This window comes from Kogia breviceps, chromosome 12 (genome assembly GCF_026419965.1).
Source record: "Kogia breviceps isolate mKogBre1 chromosome 12, mKogBre1 haplotype 1, whole genome shotgun sequence".
NCBI classification, from domain to species: Eukaryota; Metazoa; Chordata; class Mammalia; order Artiodactyla; family Physeteridae; genus Kogia; species Kogia breviceps.
Window position 1 is genome coordinate 49,612,275 of NC_081321.1, and position 17,035 is coordinate 49,629,309.

General features: G+C 47.5%; 1 protein-coding gene across 2 annotated transcripts in view; it reads right to left on the reverse strand.

Annotated features, from left to right (window-relative positions):
- The window catches only part of PPM1H (protein phosphatase, Mg2+/Mn2+ dependent 1H), a 266,407-nt gene that overhangs the window by 53,273 nt on the left and 196,099 nt on the right, over positions 1-17,035 (reverse strand). The window contains exon 6 of one of the 2 annotated variants that reach the window (XM_059082213.2): positions 15,775-15,893. The exons of the other annotated variant lie outside the window; for it this stretch is intronic. Within the exon in view, the coding sequence (XP_058938196.1) occupies positions 15,775-15,893 (119 nt within the window). The remainder of the gene's footprint in view (positions 1-15,774; positions 15,894-17,035) is intronic. 2 annotated transcript variants of the gene reach the window in all.

A 17,035-nucleotide genomic window follows, 5' to 3' on the forward strand; every position in this document is an offset into this window, starting at 1 on the left:
ACTGCTGCTAGTGATACCAAAGTATGAAGGAGAGCACCTGTGCAACTTTCATCCGGAAAGGTCTATGGTTCCACTGGAAAGTGAAGACTCAGAGACTCAGAAGGGTATCTCTGCGCTAATAATCTAAAGGGGGTGCTTTTGGGTTGGTCTGAAATAGTCATAAATGGAGAATCTTCCCCCCTCAGCTAGAAGCTCAGCGCCCTTCTAGGAGGGAGGTTAAGCCCCAGGAAGTCTCGTTTGCCCAGACAGAAACTAAGTCCTAGGCAGACAGAGGCACATCTCAGGGGGGCTAAGCAGGTTTGGATGGAGGATGGTAGACAGAGCGTCTCAGGCTCTGGTCCCCATCTCTGGCTTCCAACAACCAAATCTCAACAGAAGCTTGAATCCCAGGAGGCCTGGGATGAAACATCACGGAGGCCTGGCTGGTCAGGAACAGACACATGCCGAGAGCCCAAATGCTAGTCGTGGCTTTTAAGAGCTTGGCATGACCTCAATTAAGCAATTCACGGAATCCGTAGAGGCTCTCCCACCAATTCAGCTCTCTCCACACCGATCCTCCCCCAGACCTTCCTGGAAAAAGCAACGTGGGATTGGCAATCACCTCATTCTTCCTTTTTCCTGCCAGCCCTCTGTATTTGCAAAGGAGTCGAGCCCAAAGCCTAACCACAGAGCTCAGAAAGTGGAGGCTGCTTCCTGCTCCTGGAGATGGCCCTGCAGTGGGCGGCCCACGTCCCCTCCTCACTGTATGAATAGCCGTGCTTGCGTTTCCTTTAAGGCAACACAAGATTTTGGTACTTTGTCAGGTCTGACTCTTATTTTTTTAATGCCTTCTTTTAAGAGGCCCCTTTTCCTGGTTTCAAAGATTCACAGTTAAGAAATTCCCCCCAAATTTCTTAAATTTGTCTTTGGATGAAATCTTAATATGCTGGAAAAATGTCCCCCAACTGTCAGGAAGGGTGAATGTGAGCCAAACTTAATGAGGTCAGGCTCAAGTCAGAGCCAGGGAGTAAGGCTGAGAGGCCGTGTTCGGGGGCCCCAGGGGGAGTACAAGAGGCTAAGAAACATCCCCTACCCAGCAGGTAGGCTGGGGGTTAGGAGTATCCTCTTTAATGCTTCTGGGCAGCATCCTCTCTGACACAGGCTCACCACTGTATATACAAGCAGGCTTTCCTTATTTGTAGATCTGAGTTTTGAGGGATAGGGTCATATTTTGATGCACTGGGTCCCTGGATTTATGTGCCAGGAATTGTTGTCAATGGGTATCTTAATTACTTGATTCCTGAGAAAGTCTCCCTGTGAGGCCAAGCCTCACCAACAAATGCCACTTTATTTTCTCCTTTTGGTCCTTGGACTGTCGTTTAAGTTAGTTGAAGCCTGCAGGCCCTAAGCTATATACAAGTTGATGCACTGGTGCTAATATAGTGCAACAGTCTGGATTCAGGCACAAACAGCATGCTTGAATTGTAAGAGTGTGATTAATATTTGGTGATGTAATTGAAGAGAGCTGGCAGGTGCCATGCAGCCCAGCTTGTGTATGGCTGGCTGTGATGAGAGAAACCAATGAAAGGGGAAACCTTCCGGCCCTCTCTGCAGGAAAACTTTTTTTCATAATGTGGGGCAAGCTCTGTTCCTGACATTGCAGTTGCCCTTGAGGAAACACCCCCACCCCTCGCCGGCACTCATTAGTAGGGCCGACCCACAAGCCCTGGGAAAATGCCTACCTCTCCCCTTCTTCCCGTCAGCATGCCTGGACCAGAGCCTGCCTGGCGTTCTTCAAATGGTAACCATGCCTCTCTTTGGGCCTAAACCCTCCTCTTCCTACCGCCCGGCCTCTGGTGGTGGCAAGATGCAACAGGGCTTGCGTTCACGTCACTGGCCCATGTTCCCTGGGAGCATCCACTGGGTTAGAGCAGAGGTTTCACACTCTATGACTTTCAAAGACACGTATCAAACTTGTTAACCCAGTGTATACCGACACACACCTCAAAAAGCAATATTTACATTTACCATGTGATATCCACTCTGATATTTTCTTTTCTCCCTGCGCAACTTAATTTAAAATGCACATCTCCATACACCAAACTGATTTCACAACCCCCAAATGGGTCCCCACTCACAGTTGGAAATGTGTAGGAAGGAATTTGGATAGCTGCTCCTGGTAGCTCCACATTAGGAGATCAGGCTTTGACCAGAGATGAGAGCAACACATTCTACCGGATTCATTCGTGAATGTTTACTGAGCACCTACTAGGTGCCAGGCACTCGCACAGGTGCTAGGCATATGGAGTTAAATAAAGTAAGGGTCATCTCTTGACTCATGGGCCCAAGGTGAGCAGTGGAAAAGGATTCACATGGAAAAAAATGTTTTGAATCAGTCTATTGAAAATATAATCAATCAGGTACACATGCAAAACAGAACAAATAATATTTCAGGACAAAACATTCTGGATGACTTTTAGGGAAATTTCAGATTTGGAAATGATTTCTGATTCAGTATCCACTTGGTGTGCATTAGCACTTGGCTAGGAGAGCTTCATATTCTAATCAATAACATTTAGATCTCCCACAGGTATGAATCAGAGATCCTTATTTTATGAGCACATGAATATGGAATGATTTCTGCTTCCTCAGGGACCATTCATTCTGAAACAAACATGAATTTCATTGACAACGGCCTTTATGTCGTATGAGACCAAGTCAATATATACAAATCAGGAAATAACCAAAATTGACCCCATATTCATGAATGGTGGGGAGAAAATAGCAAACTGTTTGCTACAAAGAGGGTTTTACTGCAGAGGCCAGTTCCTCCATGCTGGTCTTGCAGCCCTGCCTCACAAAGCTTCTCTCTCTGGTCATGTAGATATTTGTAACCCAGAGCACCAAGTCCTACAGTTATCTCCTGGAAGAAGCACTTACACACTGGGACTCCAACCTATGCTACATCCTTTCAATATTTCCATTCAAGTGCCCTTGAACAGGTAACATCACACTAGGCCGAGCTCAAGTATCTCAGAGTAAACACCAATGCTTTTTCAAGTCTTCTGTTCTTTCTTAAAAAGCGATGAGAATTTTGCATAAGCATACACACACATTTATTTCAAAGCTCAAAAATATCCTCCCCCACCCCCAAATCTTCAGTTGAATTAGATGCTTATCCTGTGGATGACTATACTCTTCCGGAATCCGCAGCTACCACCCACATTACTCGAGCCCCAGGGTAAGAAGCATGGGCCTGGGGTGAGGGCTGCCAACATTACCAGTGGGGGTAACATAGCACTCTCGGCTCCTGCATCAGGGTGGCCCTACTGCTTTAGATGATGGACTGTAAAGGCAGCAACTGTGAAAGCTTCCGCCATCACCTCACCCCTAACATTACGGAATTCTAATATACCCAACGTTTATTGTGCACTTGCTTTGCTCTAGGCACTGTTCTAAATGCTTATATTTTTAAAACTTAGATGATTTTTAGAACAACCTTTTAAGACAGGTATTAACATGAACCCCATTACATAAGTAAAGAAAATGGAGGTCACACTGCTAGGAAACAACAGAGGTTAAGCTCATTTCCAGGCCTGCAGCAAAGTGCATTGTGCTTTTAACCACGGTCCTCCGCCCATCCTTGAAGAGCTGTGAATCTGTGTAGATACCATAAAATGGCATGATATGCAACAAGAATGCTTAATTACTAATCTCATCCTCAGAGTATATCATAAAAAGTTTTAGGGTCTACCCCTCTCCAGGTTTTTACAGAAGTAAGTCGCATGCAAGTGTAAACATACCACCTTCTCAGACTGCTTCTTCCCTTGACAATACGGTGGATGTTCAAGGTCACTGCAGAGTTAGGTTTAACCTGAGGTCTGGCTATCAAGTCATTGTGTTGATTATAAATGGAGAGACCTTAAATCTTCACATTTAGATGCCCGGTTTTTCATGAAGGGATCCAAGGCCACCCAGAAGGATTAGGCAGATTTGGGGAGGGAGTACCATTTACTCAGGATGAACAGGAATGAGAAACCAGCAAGTTAGATACCCCGGGAGCATGGTCTCCTGACCTAGCCCACGTATCTATACCGTGCCTGAGGCCTGAACTATCTAGGTTACGGTCACAAGTATCAATAAAGGAAAAGAAAGTTTCAATTCAACTCTGACCAACTGTTGGCACCTAAGGGTTTCATCAATCCTTATCCTCCCCTTCAGGTCCCATCCACAGCCCCCTCCTGAACACAGTCTTTGGTCCACGCAGGTAGACAAAGAGGTTCCCAAGCACCAGCAGGAGGATAAGCAGGAGGCTGGAGTCACAAACCTGCTAAGGAGCCCAGTGTGCTCAGTGCTCGTTAATTAATCATTTCTGCAAGCTGTTGCTCGTCCTAACCATGGTGAGAATGACTGGGGCTGCCCAAGGTCAATGTTTAAGGATATACAAGAATCACCTGGGAGGGAGGCTTAAAAAAAAAACCCAGAGTCCAGGACCTCAGGGATTCTGGAATTTTTTTTTTTTCTTTTTTTTTGTGGTACACGGGCCTCTCACTGCTGTGGCCTCTCCCATTGCGGAGCACAGGCTCCGAACACGCAGGCTCAGCGGCCACAGCTCATGGGCCCAGCCGCTCTGCGGCATGTGGGATCTTCCCGGACCGGGGCACGAACCCGCTTCCCCTGCATCGGCAGGCGGACTCTCAACCACTGCGCCACCAGGGAAGCCCTGGAATGTTTTTAATAATCACCCCAGGTGAAAAAGCTTCCTTGTGGGTCAACATTCCTCTGCCAGTTTGGGTATGGGTTTGTCCTACACGCTACTGTAAGCACCATGGGGTCAGGGACTATTTTTATCCTCTTTGTTTCTCCAAAGACCAGCACAACACCCAGTTCACTGAAGGAGTAAGAGTTAAACTAATCACCCCACAGAGATAGATAAAGCCCAGTACTCTGTCCTTTAGGCCACTGTGCACGATACGCAGCACTTGATTTGACTGGCGAAGTAGACACAGCTGATTTAATCCTGGTGGAATCTGAACCTAGAGCTGGCAGAGTCTCATTGCCTTTGCCAGAGTAACAAGGTGAAGGATAAAAAGGGGAGGTGTTACAAGCATTTCTAGTTCTTACAGAAAGACGCGTGCTTAGCTCTTCAGCGAGGGACAGACCTAAGACCTTGCCTTGCTCTGAATAAGTCTTAGATGGACTTGTCTGAAGGTCAGAGGAACATGAAGGTAGAATGAGATCTTGCAGGGTGTGCAGTAGTGGTCCTCCAACTCTCCTATGTGGATTCCTGGGGTAAGCCCAGAACCCAGGGGTTTAAACCTGCGCTCCAGCTGACTCTGATGAAGAGGCCCTCAAGCCACGGTGAATTAGCACCTTTATGGGATTGTCAGCTTGAAACCAGCAACACTGATTTCCTACTCTGAAACTTGGTGGGCAGAGAAGGCGTGGCAGGGAAAAGAAAAACTTTATCTCTGGCGAGAGTGAAATTTTATAACTTGAGGAGTGTAGGTTGGACATAGGAAAATGTTTCCTTGGCAGGCTTGTAAAGTACCTGGAAATTTGTTGGAGTGTTATAGCACTCACTTCTCTGGAATTTCCTTAAAAACAGGATCTTATAAATAGGCTGAGGATTGGACCATATGTCCTTCTAAATATACTGTCAACCCTTTATTTCTGTCCTGCTGTGTGTCATTTTCATACTTTATAGAGGTGTAGAGCTATCAAGGGTGGGAAAATAAAATTATGCTAGTTACTATCATCCTTAGCATGGCATTCAAAGTTTCCCTCACTTACGTTAGGCTACCATCAGGAATATTATCTAGCTGATACGTACCAATAAGTGAGTACAGAGGTCAAAAACACTGACAAACTCCTGTACTGGCTAGCAAATAATGACTGTCCCAAGTCCCCAACTGCCCCCATCTGCTGCTCTGGAGTCTCCCCTAAAATCCCCATGATGTGGTAAATAAAGAATTAATGCGGGGTTTCCCTGGTGGCACAGTGGTCGAGAGTCCGCCTGCTGATGCAGGGGACGTGGGTTCATGACCCGGTCTGGGAGGATCCCACATATCGCAGAGCGGCTGGGCTCGTGAGCCATGGCCACTGAGCCTGCGCGTCCAGAGCCTGTGCTCCGCAATGGGAGAGGCCACAACAGTGAGAGGCCCGCATACCGCAAAAAAAAAAAAAAAAAAAAAAAAAAAAAAAAAAAAAGAATTAATGCGGACTTCCCTGGTGGCTCAGTGGTTGGGAATCCGCCTGCCAATGCAGGGGACACGGGTTCGAGACCTGATCCGGGAGGATCCCACATGCCGCGGAACAGATATGCCCATGCGCCACAACTACTGAGCCTGTGTGCTGCAACTACTGAAGCCTGTGCACGTAGAGCCTGTGCTCCCCAACGAGAAGCCACCACAATGAGAAGCCTGCACACAGCAACGGAGAGTGGCCCCCGCTCGCCGCAGCTGGAGAGGGCCCTCATGCAGCAATGAAGGGAGGGAGGGAGGAAGAAAGAATTAATGCCTGGCACAGCGGGGGGGGCTTCTGGGACCCGAATGTAGCCTATTCCTCCATGTTGACCATCAAAATATTTTGAATATTATCTTCAGCTTCCACATTCCCAGAACACAAAACTTATTTTCATGCCCCTGGGCCTCCACTTGTACTATATACTCTGCTCAGAATGTCCTTCCCTCCTGTCCTCAACCCTCTTGAAACTCCTCTCCTATTTCAGACCTTTGGTTCAAACACGACCTTCTCCACTGAGTCTTCCCCAGTCCCTATCTCCCCTCCTCAAAACCACTACTCCATCTTCCACAGCCACAGGGCCTTTTCCCTTCAAACCCCCTTTTTGTAAGCCCTATATTCTGTCTTGCTTTAGTTATTCATGCACAAATTTCAACAGATCTACCTCCCTCACTCCTGAGGTTTTAAGAATAGATTTATATGGAAAATAGTATCATTTGATCAATTTCCAGAAAGCCTGCCATTCCCTGAGCCAGCTGACCATCTCTATGACGTGAGCACAGCCTTATCTGACAAGATCCTTCCTCCTTGGGGACACGCTTTGGCCAATGAGGGTCTTGGAAACCCGGCTCCTGGGCTGTGGCTCAAGAGGGATGCAGCGGTGCCTCATCAGGTCCAGCACAAAGGCAGATGGAAAGTCTGTGGATGAATTAAAAAAAAAAAACCCAAACAAACAAACAAAAACCCCCCACAAGCAATAACACAAAAAACACCCTACCCAGCACTCCCCAGTGACAGAGGGGTTTCCGACTGTACTGAGCGGGGGTCTCTTATAGATAAGAAGTTGGCACAGCAGCTGTCAGACAGACCTGCCCAGCAGAAGTGGCCAGCACTCCCTGACCTTCAGTCTCTTGCTTCTCTAAACTGCCTTCCTTTTTCTTTTAGGTTTTTAGCCTCTCATTACAATTGAGAAACAAGCCTCTCAACACATATTATTAGGCCGTAAACCTCCCGAGGCACGGGTCAGATCTTGTTGGCCCTTCCAGCCTCCATAACGTCTAATGATTATATTATCAGACACACACAGCACTTACTCCATGCCAGGCTCCGGTCAATGCAATCAACCAGACTAACTCATGCCATCTGATTATTATGCTCGGCCATTAGCTCCACTTACATACGGGGAAACTGAGGCAGAGAGAGGCAACACGATGTGTCCCAGCCACACCTGGGGACTGTCCCCGCCAGGCAGTCTGGCTCCATATCCCTTGTTCTTAACTCCAAGCAATGTGTAATATGCCTCAGATGTACAGTAAAGGCATGTCAAATATAAAAACAAGTGGGTCCTGGGGTTCCTTGACTAAAAGGACACTGGCTATTTTAACAGGGATTTGGGCAAGCACTTGACACCCTAAAACTTCCCCAGATGACTGGGAGAGCTAAGTTGCTCCCACCCATGTACTAGATAACCCCAAACAATGATCACTGGGGAGAAGTGGCAGAGACCCTGCTTCTCGGAGGTGAAGGGGCACAGATAAGTGTGTGACTGTTCACAGGGTCTGAGGGGGAAGGAAAAGCTTGGAAGTAGTTTGGCCACTTTAGGAACAACACATTTACACTTATCATTAAAGCAGAGAGAGGCGTAGGAGTGTGTAAAGGGTGAGTGGACAACCAATAGGGAGCAAGCTGGCTGGGCATCTCTTTCCTTTCTCCTCTCTGTGGCCTGACAACGCCTGTCTTGGTTTCCAACCATTTGCAAAGATCTCTCAGCCTCTCCTGGCCTCATGGGCAGGGCGGCAGGGAGGAGGGTGAGGGGAGCAAGGAGTCATTTATCACTGTCGGGAGATGTGCTACACGCAGCAGGGCCGGCTTTCCTCCCTGCTGCTCCTGCAGCCAGAGCCGCAAATCTTGAAAAGATGCAGAACATGCACCTCGCAAATAACCATTCATCATCGCTGCTCTGGGAGCCCGGGAGCGGCCCCTCCTGACGTGAGGCTGACCGGCTCTGCCTTCAGCCCGGGCCCCAGCGGAGCTGGGAACACGGGGTCTTCTCAGGCACGTAATTCCTGTTCTGGCCAATACCCATCTACTATAATCTACTGAGGTTTGGGGTTAAAATTCTCTGAAATGCCATCCAAGCCCCTCTTCTCTCCACAAAGTCAGATTTCCAGATCACTTTCAGTAATCAGACTGCAGCCAAGGTGGCCCATAATCATTAAATTTGAAAATACAAGTTGCTAGGAGGAAATTAATCCCAGGTTCAACTCGGGAATGGCCTGCTTTCTCGTGAAGTAGTTATAAAATTAAAATGTGCTATTTCTCTGGTGAGTATAAAAAGCCTCTTCAGTGAGGTCTGTGGCCCAACAGTAACGTCAGGATTTACACCAAGGAGGGACCGGAAAAATCCTTCCGTGCCTCAACGACGGGCATCTGGGCCATCTGCAGGTAAATTTCCAAAGACTGGGTTAAAGGTGATTAAAATCAAGAAGAGGAAGAGGTTTGAATTTTCCAATTACTCCTTAAAACTCAAAAGTCAAGCTGCTAGACAATGCAGGCTTTCCTAGTAAGACTAATAATGCTGAGCTAATTAGACCCAAAGGCATGGCCAACATATAAAGTCAGCCCAAAGGAGGGACACTGTCCCTTTAAAATCTGCCTGGGGATCAGTGGAAAAGCTAATGAGGAGTGTCAGTTGGGGCTGCTTTATTAGGTGGTCCTCCAGAGGATAAAGCCTGGGGTTTCTGTAACAGGGCTTCTGTGCTTGATTCAATAAATCAATTTATATGAAATGTGGGTATAGCTCTGGAGCTGGCTTCATAAAGCATTCTGTGGCATTTCTCAATCTGCTTATCCCCTTCCCTGTCAGCCTGCCTGAACGCACTGTCAGAGGGCACTGAAAAAAGCAATAAAAAATAAGACAGAAGGCGCATCTACGTTATTTGTGAAACTCGACCCAGCAGCTCCAGACTCATGCTGGGAGGCTGCTTCCAGTGAGTTTCTCTCCAGATGTTTGGATGGTTGGTAAGAGGCCCAATGCTGTGGGACTGCAGTGCTCAACCCCGAGCTGGGCTCCAGGCTGCAGACTGGGAATAAAGGTCACCCCGAACAGAAAGGAAAGGGTTGCAAGGGAAGTTGCTTTTCATTCCGATCCTCAGGGTCTGAAATACTCTTCAAGAAGTGAAAGGAAAAGCAATATGAATAAAAGTGCCGAAAGCTGGCACAGTCCAGGAGGTGGCGGGGAGCAAATGGAGGAGGGAGGTGTGCTAGTGACCAGGGCAGATGGAACGGGTTTTCCTTCAGGCTGGCCAGCAGGCTCGCCAGTGAGTGACGGCTGCAGACCATCATCACTAAACACAATGACTTAACACCCCTGAAGATCTCAAAAGGAGAGGAAAGCCCATCCCCCACTCGTGGACTCTGTAGCGGGGCCAGAAGCCACAACACATGGCCACACCGTTCCGTTCTCCCCATCCAGGCTCAGCTTTTTTTTTGTTTTTTTTAACTCTTTGCTGTTGGGTTGTTCAGTTACAGACAGCTCCTGGCACCATCCCTCACCCCAGTTAGACCCGCATCCTTACATTATCTAGACTGCAGTGCCATCTGGTAGGACTTTTTGTGATGATGGAAATCTATATCTGCAATGTCCACTTCAGTAGTCACAAGCCACATGTGGCTCCTGAGCAACTGAGATGTGGCTGGTGTGACTTGGGAAGTGAATTTTTACTTTTACTTAATTTAAACTAATTTACATTTAAATGGCCACAAGTGGCTAGTGGCCACTCGGCTGGAGTGGACACAGAAAAGCTTTCCTTTGCCTTCATAAAAGTAGTGAATGCTAAGAGGAGAAAATGGTGGTGGACCCCACTCTGTTCCCAAGGGAAAGGCCTCTGATCTGCTCTTAGTTTCAGGGAAAGACAACAGGGAACAATTACCCTGATGTGTCATCAAGTTAGAATCATAAAGAGTTAAGGGCTGCAAGAGATGAAAATGAAAGGTTACCATCACTGGAATTTTCCTAATGGAATCTGTCTTTCCCAGAAGCTCTGAAAAGCAGAGCAAAGCCCTTCCGCCACCAGACATGGAGGTTGGCAGTGAAGGGCAAAGAAAGCATTTTATCAAACGAGAGACCTAGGCCCAGGATTGGCCCAAGGCCCCAGAACCTTGGCAGAGCAAGGAGCAGTATCCAAGGAGCTTATCTCCCAAGGCAGTACTCTCCTTCCTAAGTAAGCCACGCAATCTCAAGTTACTGGTCCAGCCTGCCCCTGAAACAAGACCATTGTAAATGTTAAAAAGGCTCTGCTTAAAGAAGAATTCTGGTGTACTTTAGTCTTAACCAGAACCATCTGGAAGCAATCTTGCATTCACACGATGGACTTCTCGTCGTCTTTGGCCCTCGCTCTCAACAAATCCCATCAGCCCAGGAACAGCTGCTGGAGAATCTGGCCTGACGCCAGGGGTGAAGCTACAGCGCCCTCCCTTGTCCTGCCGGGGCCCCGGCTTGCTCATCACCCCACGCGGCTGGACACAGAGCACCAAGAACACAGATCCTACACAAGAAAGCGAAATCACCAGCGGTCACAGGAGCAGGGACTTGGTGCCACAAAGCCAGCTGTGAGAAACTGTTGTTTCAGCCCGGTAACACAGACGCCTGCCAGCAAATTACGGCCTGAGACGGCTCAGAGGGCCGTGGGTCTGGAGGCTCTGCTCACAACGCCAGCTAGTGTGCATGCTGCAACAGCAGCTCCACACAAAGGGCCAGGGAGGAAGGGCAGCAGCTCGTGCTGAGTCCAAGGCCAGAGTTCTGGCACCAGGACCAATGACACCAGACACAGAAGGCGAGAGCTGGGGCACGTCAGAGACCAACTCAGCACTGGGGGCACTGTTAGAAAATGCCTTTGTAAATCAAGCCACTGTGTAAACTACCTAAGCAGGCTGGGAAGGGGTTAGGGTTAGGAGCCAGATGAGAGACGGATTTCATTAGGAAGGTCCTGGTGGCGATAACCTTTTGTCCTCTGTGCAACCTGGGCCTGCCAAGCTGCTCCACAGTCTCCGAGAAAGCGTGAGGGTGGGAGAGAAAGGATCCCCGTCAGGAGGCAACAGACTCATCCTTAATTATGAGATGAGGCTTCCCAGAGCCGAGGCCCTCCCCCTCACTGCCTCCTGGCTGCAGACACGGCAGAAAGCTGGCAGGGTGCTCCTCTAATGAGAGCGATTGATTTTCCTAAGTAAAGGAGATTTGGTTCTTTGGGGATCTTCCCCATCATCATCACGTGGCCCCAGTCCACGTACAGACTTTAGTGACGAGTGGAAAGCATCACCGTTTAATTTGGCCAGTGGTCCATCAGGTCAGACTGGGAACTAGAAAAGTTACTACCTCAGCAGCTCCTGAAATGCGTCATTCCATCCTCTTGTCCTCTAAAGGACCGTCAAGGAGACACTGATCCTGGTAGATGGAGGTTCCCTGCTTAAATTTCCATCGCAGCTCAGAATTAAATAATTATGTATGATCTTACCCTGAAAAAAACTGATGCATTGTATCAGAAAGAGCCCCAGGCTAAAAGTCAGAAACCTGGGTTATTCTGACATTTTTGCACTAGTGGAAGCTGAGTAAACCACTTAATCCCCTCTGAGCCTCAATTTGCTCAACTGCAAAATGGAACAAGGAGGAGGAATCATTGGGCGTTTGGCAGTTCAGCACTGTAGTGAACGGTGTATACCCGGAAGTGAGGCTGTCTGGGTTCACAGACTGGCTTCTCCTCTTACTAGTTGTGTGACCTTGAGCAACTCTGCCCCTGTGCCTCAGTCTCCTCATCTGTAAAATGTACCTAGTTCCTAGGACTGTTCAACATGAAGAGTCATGTAAAGGTCTCATCACAGTGCCTGGCCTTTAGCTCTCTCACTCACTGTCAGCCTAGCCCCATGATTAGTGGGGGACAAGCAGGCAGATAAAAATGTCCACAACTAGGTCTTTGCTACAAGGGTTCAACAGCTGGCAATAGGTGAACCCCTATTGGTTAGAAAGGTTTCAGAGACACAAGTTCACAGGCCAAGGCTAATTCGGAAGGCAAGAAACATCAAGGGGGGACGAGGTAAGGACATCTGTCTCCCTGAGCATGACACATTGCCAATACTCACCAGTCCACCTTCAGCCAATCCCAACAGCTTGGTAGTAATTTGAGGCTTTTGTGAGAAAAGGGATCCTGCTGATCCTCATCTCTCTTTCCACTGAATTAATTTGCCAGCCCTTCTCTCTCTATAGACAACTCAGAAAGGTAGGAAGGAGCTTCCCTGGTGGCGCAGTGGTTGAGAGTCCGCTTGCCGATGCAGGGGACACGGGTTCGTGCCCCGGTCCGGGAAGATCCCACATGCCGCGGAGCGGCTGGGCCCGTGAGCCACGGCCGCGGACCCTGCGTGTCCGGAGCCTGTGCTCTGCAACGGGAGAGGCCACAACAGTGAGAGGCCCGCGTACTGCAAAAAAAAAAAGGTAGGAAATTGGGAGCCCATGTTTCTTCAGTCCTAAAAAATAACTGCTAGATTTGAGGTTTTCTGTTAGAGGTTAAAAACATTTTTTAAAAGAACTCATTAAAGTTGGGAGGGGGTGTGTGTAAGTGGAGTTTACATAGGCAGTGGTCTAAATTGGTTTTAAACTTCCCAACTTCTTTCAACAAAGATGTAAAGAGCCCTCCTTTTCCTTAAGCATCATTTTCAAATCATAAGTAACAACAGATAGGAAATATACAAAGACATACATCAATCTCTGCTCGTAGCCAAAGCTGTGAGCCAACAGCCATGCAGGGAACTTTGCTGCAACAAATGAGCAAATCATGTCTGACGGAAGCCATTCTCAGTTTTGGCTTCTCAGTTAATTCGGTACCTTCTGTGGAGTTCCGTACAATTAAAGAGAGCCCATTTATGGGCTATTTACTTGCTTAAGACCCCGCTAATGTGTGTTTGTGTGCACGTACCTGAGATAGAGAGCAAAAAAGAGAGTAACTGTGTGTGTATAACACTGGATATAATCTAATCCCTGAACTTATCTGCATTTTAAAAAAACTATAAAATGGGGTAATCTTTAGCCATTTGTTTACCACGTCGGTTTTGACTGCTGAGATCTCATTTGCCTTTTTGGCATAGAAAAAACATACAAACAGCCTTGCCTCGAGCTCAACATGGCTCGTGTGCAGGCTCCTCATTCCTACCCTTCCCACTAACTACATACACGTCGGCCTGCCCCCATCAACTTCTGTGGATCACACTCTTCTTCCTTTCATCCAATAAACAAACACAGCCTGTCGACTACACGTCGGGCACAGGACGAGGCATTAGGCTGCCCCACAGGGGGCTTACAGACTAGTATAATTTGAGTAATTGACGACTTACCTCTTACATTTATCCCTTGGCCTAAGTCATCTAGTTTCTTGTTCATTTCCCTGCCTTCTCTGTTTTCTGCTTCCACCGCTCTATTTGGCTCTAGGGATCTCATATATATATTGCTATGACAGTTTTTCTCTGGGTACCTGAATCTGCTTTCTCTCCTGGTCAGTCGCCTTCAAACTCCTCTTACAGCAAGCTTCCTACAACATCACTTTCAACTTTTCATTCTCCGCAGAAACACACAAGAGTAACTTGCAGCCTCCCACAGTAAATCCTAATGTCTCTGCCTGGCTTCCCATATTCTGTTACGTTCCCTCGGTACCAACTCAGCCTAATTTCCCACAGCCGCTGCCCGCCCCCACCCCCCCAATTTTGGCCATTTCCCGCGCTGTCTCTTAGATCTGCTCTTTTCGTTTATGTGTTTACAACCACGTGGGTTCCTACCCTGGGATGCCTTTCCTTCCATCTTTCCAAATTCTACAAAACCCAGACCAAACTCTGCCACGATTTTCTGAATTACACAATCCCTCACCTTAAACTTTTCTGTAAGGAGTGCTGATTTTGCTGACTGATAAAAATGAAGTTGCAAGAAAATCCAGTCTCGGGCAACAAAACTCCAGAACTCAGAGCTGCAAATACGGTGAACCCTTTCCGATAAATCCAATCACGTTTTAGAGCAGGGGTAAATATTTTAGGCTCTGCTGCAACCACTCAACTGCTCTGTTGTTGTACGAAGGTAGTGACAGATCAAACATAAACAAACGAGCGTGGCTGTACTCTTAAAACTTATTTACGGAAAGGTATGGGGGGTGGAATTTGGCTCTCAGGCCATAACTTGCTGACCCTTTTCTGGAAGAAGAGAGGATACTGGTGAGGACCTTCTCTTTGGATGGCAAAGGACAACCGGACGTGCCTTAGATCAGCCTCTGATCCTCCCGAGTGGCTCGACTGGCTCTTTAAGACAGTACGTACCCTAGGAGTAGATTCCTAGCCTAGAAGTCATTACCATGGGAATTCAGGCTGTGACCATCTGTTATAGCTATTCCAGTCAAAGAAGAAGAAATAGTGGAATTTCCTTTGTCACCTGTGTTGGGGATGTGGTGAGGAAAGAGGCCACTGTTTCCTTCTGCTGTGACCTCCAGCCTGGCAGGAGGCTCCCTGGTCAGGATCGCAGGGCCTAGAGCACATCTTCACCTACACTTCTTTGTGCCAGGCACTGCTCTCTCATTTCATCTTTACACCAACCCTATGAATTTTAAGTGCTTTATCATCATATCTATTTTTCAGTTGGAAGAAACCGATGAGGTCTTAGTCAGTGTTAGCTACTGACACACACCAACGGTTTTGCTGCCTTATATCGGTGTGTTTGGGGAATAAGATGCCCCTTGCCAAGAGTTCTTATTTCGATATGAATGTGATGAAATCATGAGGACAGCTCATTACCTCTGGCCCTTACAATCACCCTTCAAAGAGGATTCTTTTCACTTTATTCATGGGAAATGGCACTCATAGGGGTTAAGTAGTTTATCCAACTTTGCCTATTTAGAAAGGTCAGAGTTATGATTCAGATCTAAACTGGTCTGGCCAAACAGAGCTCTGGTTCATTCCTTTGAGCCCCACTACCTCTTTAGTAACCCTTACCTAAAACCCCGCATCTAATGTGTTTTTAAAAGCCCCCCAATACTTGCTCTGTGTGAAGTGAAGGAGTTACATCAGCTTCGTGGGTCTAGTGTCCCCAATGAGGGCCTCAGAGAGCAGAAAAGCAAACCAACACCCAGATGGGAGAACTGGCGCCCAGGCGAAAGCAGCAGAAGTGGGCGTAGCCCCTTTTCCTTCCCCACAAACCCAGGTCTCTGGCTGCACCTCCTGATCCAAAGTGCGGAAGCGGCTTTTTACGGTGGTGGCGCTTCCTTCACACACGCTGCAGCAGTGCCAAGGCAGAGGGAAGCGTATTCTTACCAGCCTGTCATATTAAAATCCCTGTAGAGCATCTTCTTCCCAAGTTCCTTTCTCTGTACTCTCCTTGGAAACTCCAAATGTGTGAACTCATTTCCCAGCAAGTGAGGCTGCATGAATGCCTAATAGCAAAAAGAAAAGAAAAGAAAAAAAAAAAAAAACCCACACATATTTAGAGGAAAAAATAAGACCCAAGGATGTTTTGCAAATTGAGACAGCCCACATTTCAGAAACAAGAACACTGTTCTCAAATTTTAAGGGAGATAAATAGACTGAAGACTCTAAATACAAATAGAATATCAACAAATAAAAATAATGAATCTAATTTATAAAGGAACGTGACTTTTTCATTGGAGATGATAAAACTAATGGTAATCAAAGACGTGTATCTCTCAAGCAAGGAAAAGGTTCACTTTTTAATTCAAATTCAAGATGGCTTCACTTGGGCTTTGTGGCATGGTGAGGAGGTAGGAAAGCCCCCCGACTCTCTCCTCCTTGGCTTTCTCTGCTTGCCTCCTATTTGTACGCCTAGTTACTGGGCCTGGCCTCTGAAAGCTGCATGTGGGTCTCCATGTCAACACAATGGCCTGAGACAGTGGGTTGGGACTGGATGCACCAGACAGGAACTTTCTGTTGGACTCCCTCCATTTTGCTCTGCAGTAATATGATCATGTAATTGGAAGACTGTTCCAGAACAGATGGCTTCTTCCCCTCCCCCAAATCTCTGTTCACACTACAAAAGTCTTGAGCAAACAGCCACTTAGGGAATTGATTTGAAACAACAAACAGTCTCACTGTCACACTCAAAATTCAAATCCAGTTATCCAAGAGATGAAACGCTCAGGTATGGACTTCCCTGCTCAGAGGCCCACACTGTAAGCAGACCTGCCCCGGAGCCGTCCCATACCAAGCCATATACCTGCTTATTAGCAGTGTACTGGAATGGATCTTCGCTCTCTCTCTCTCTCTCTCTCTCTCTCTCTCTGGCAGGGAAAAGAGTGGGTGGAGCAAATCATGGCCTGGCACTGTAGGAAAGCCAGGGCTCCCTGCCATAGGACAGATGGCCATATCCTAGGCCTCCTGGAAAAAGGCATCTCCCACAGCCTCTTTCCCCCAGGACCTGACACTGGCAGATTTCCCACTGATTCGCGTGGTGGTCTGGAGGTCTCAGCTGGATGCTAGTCATCAGAAGCTAAGCGCATCAAGAGTCAAAGGAAGCAAGCTGAATTGTCCCCAGACTGGTCAGACTGGCCCAGCTAAAAGA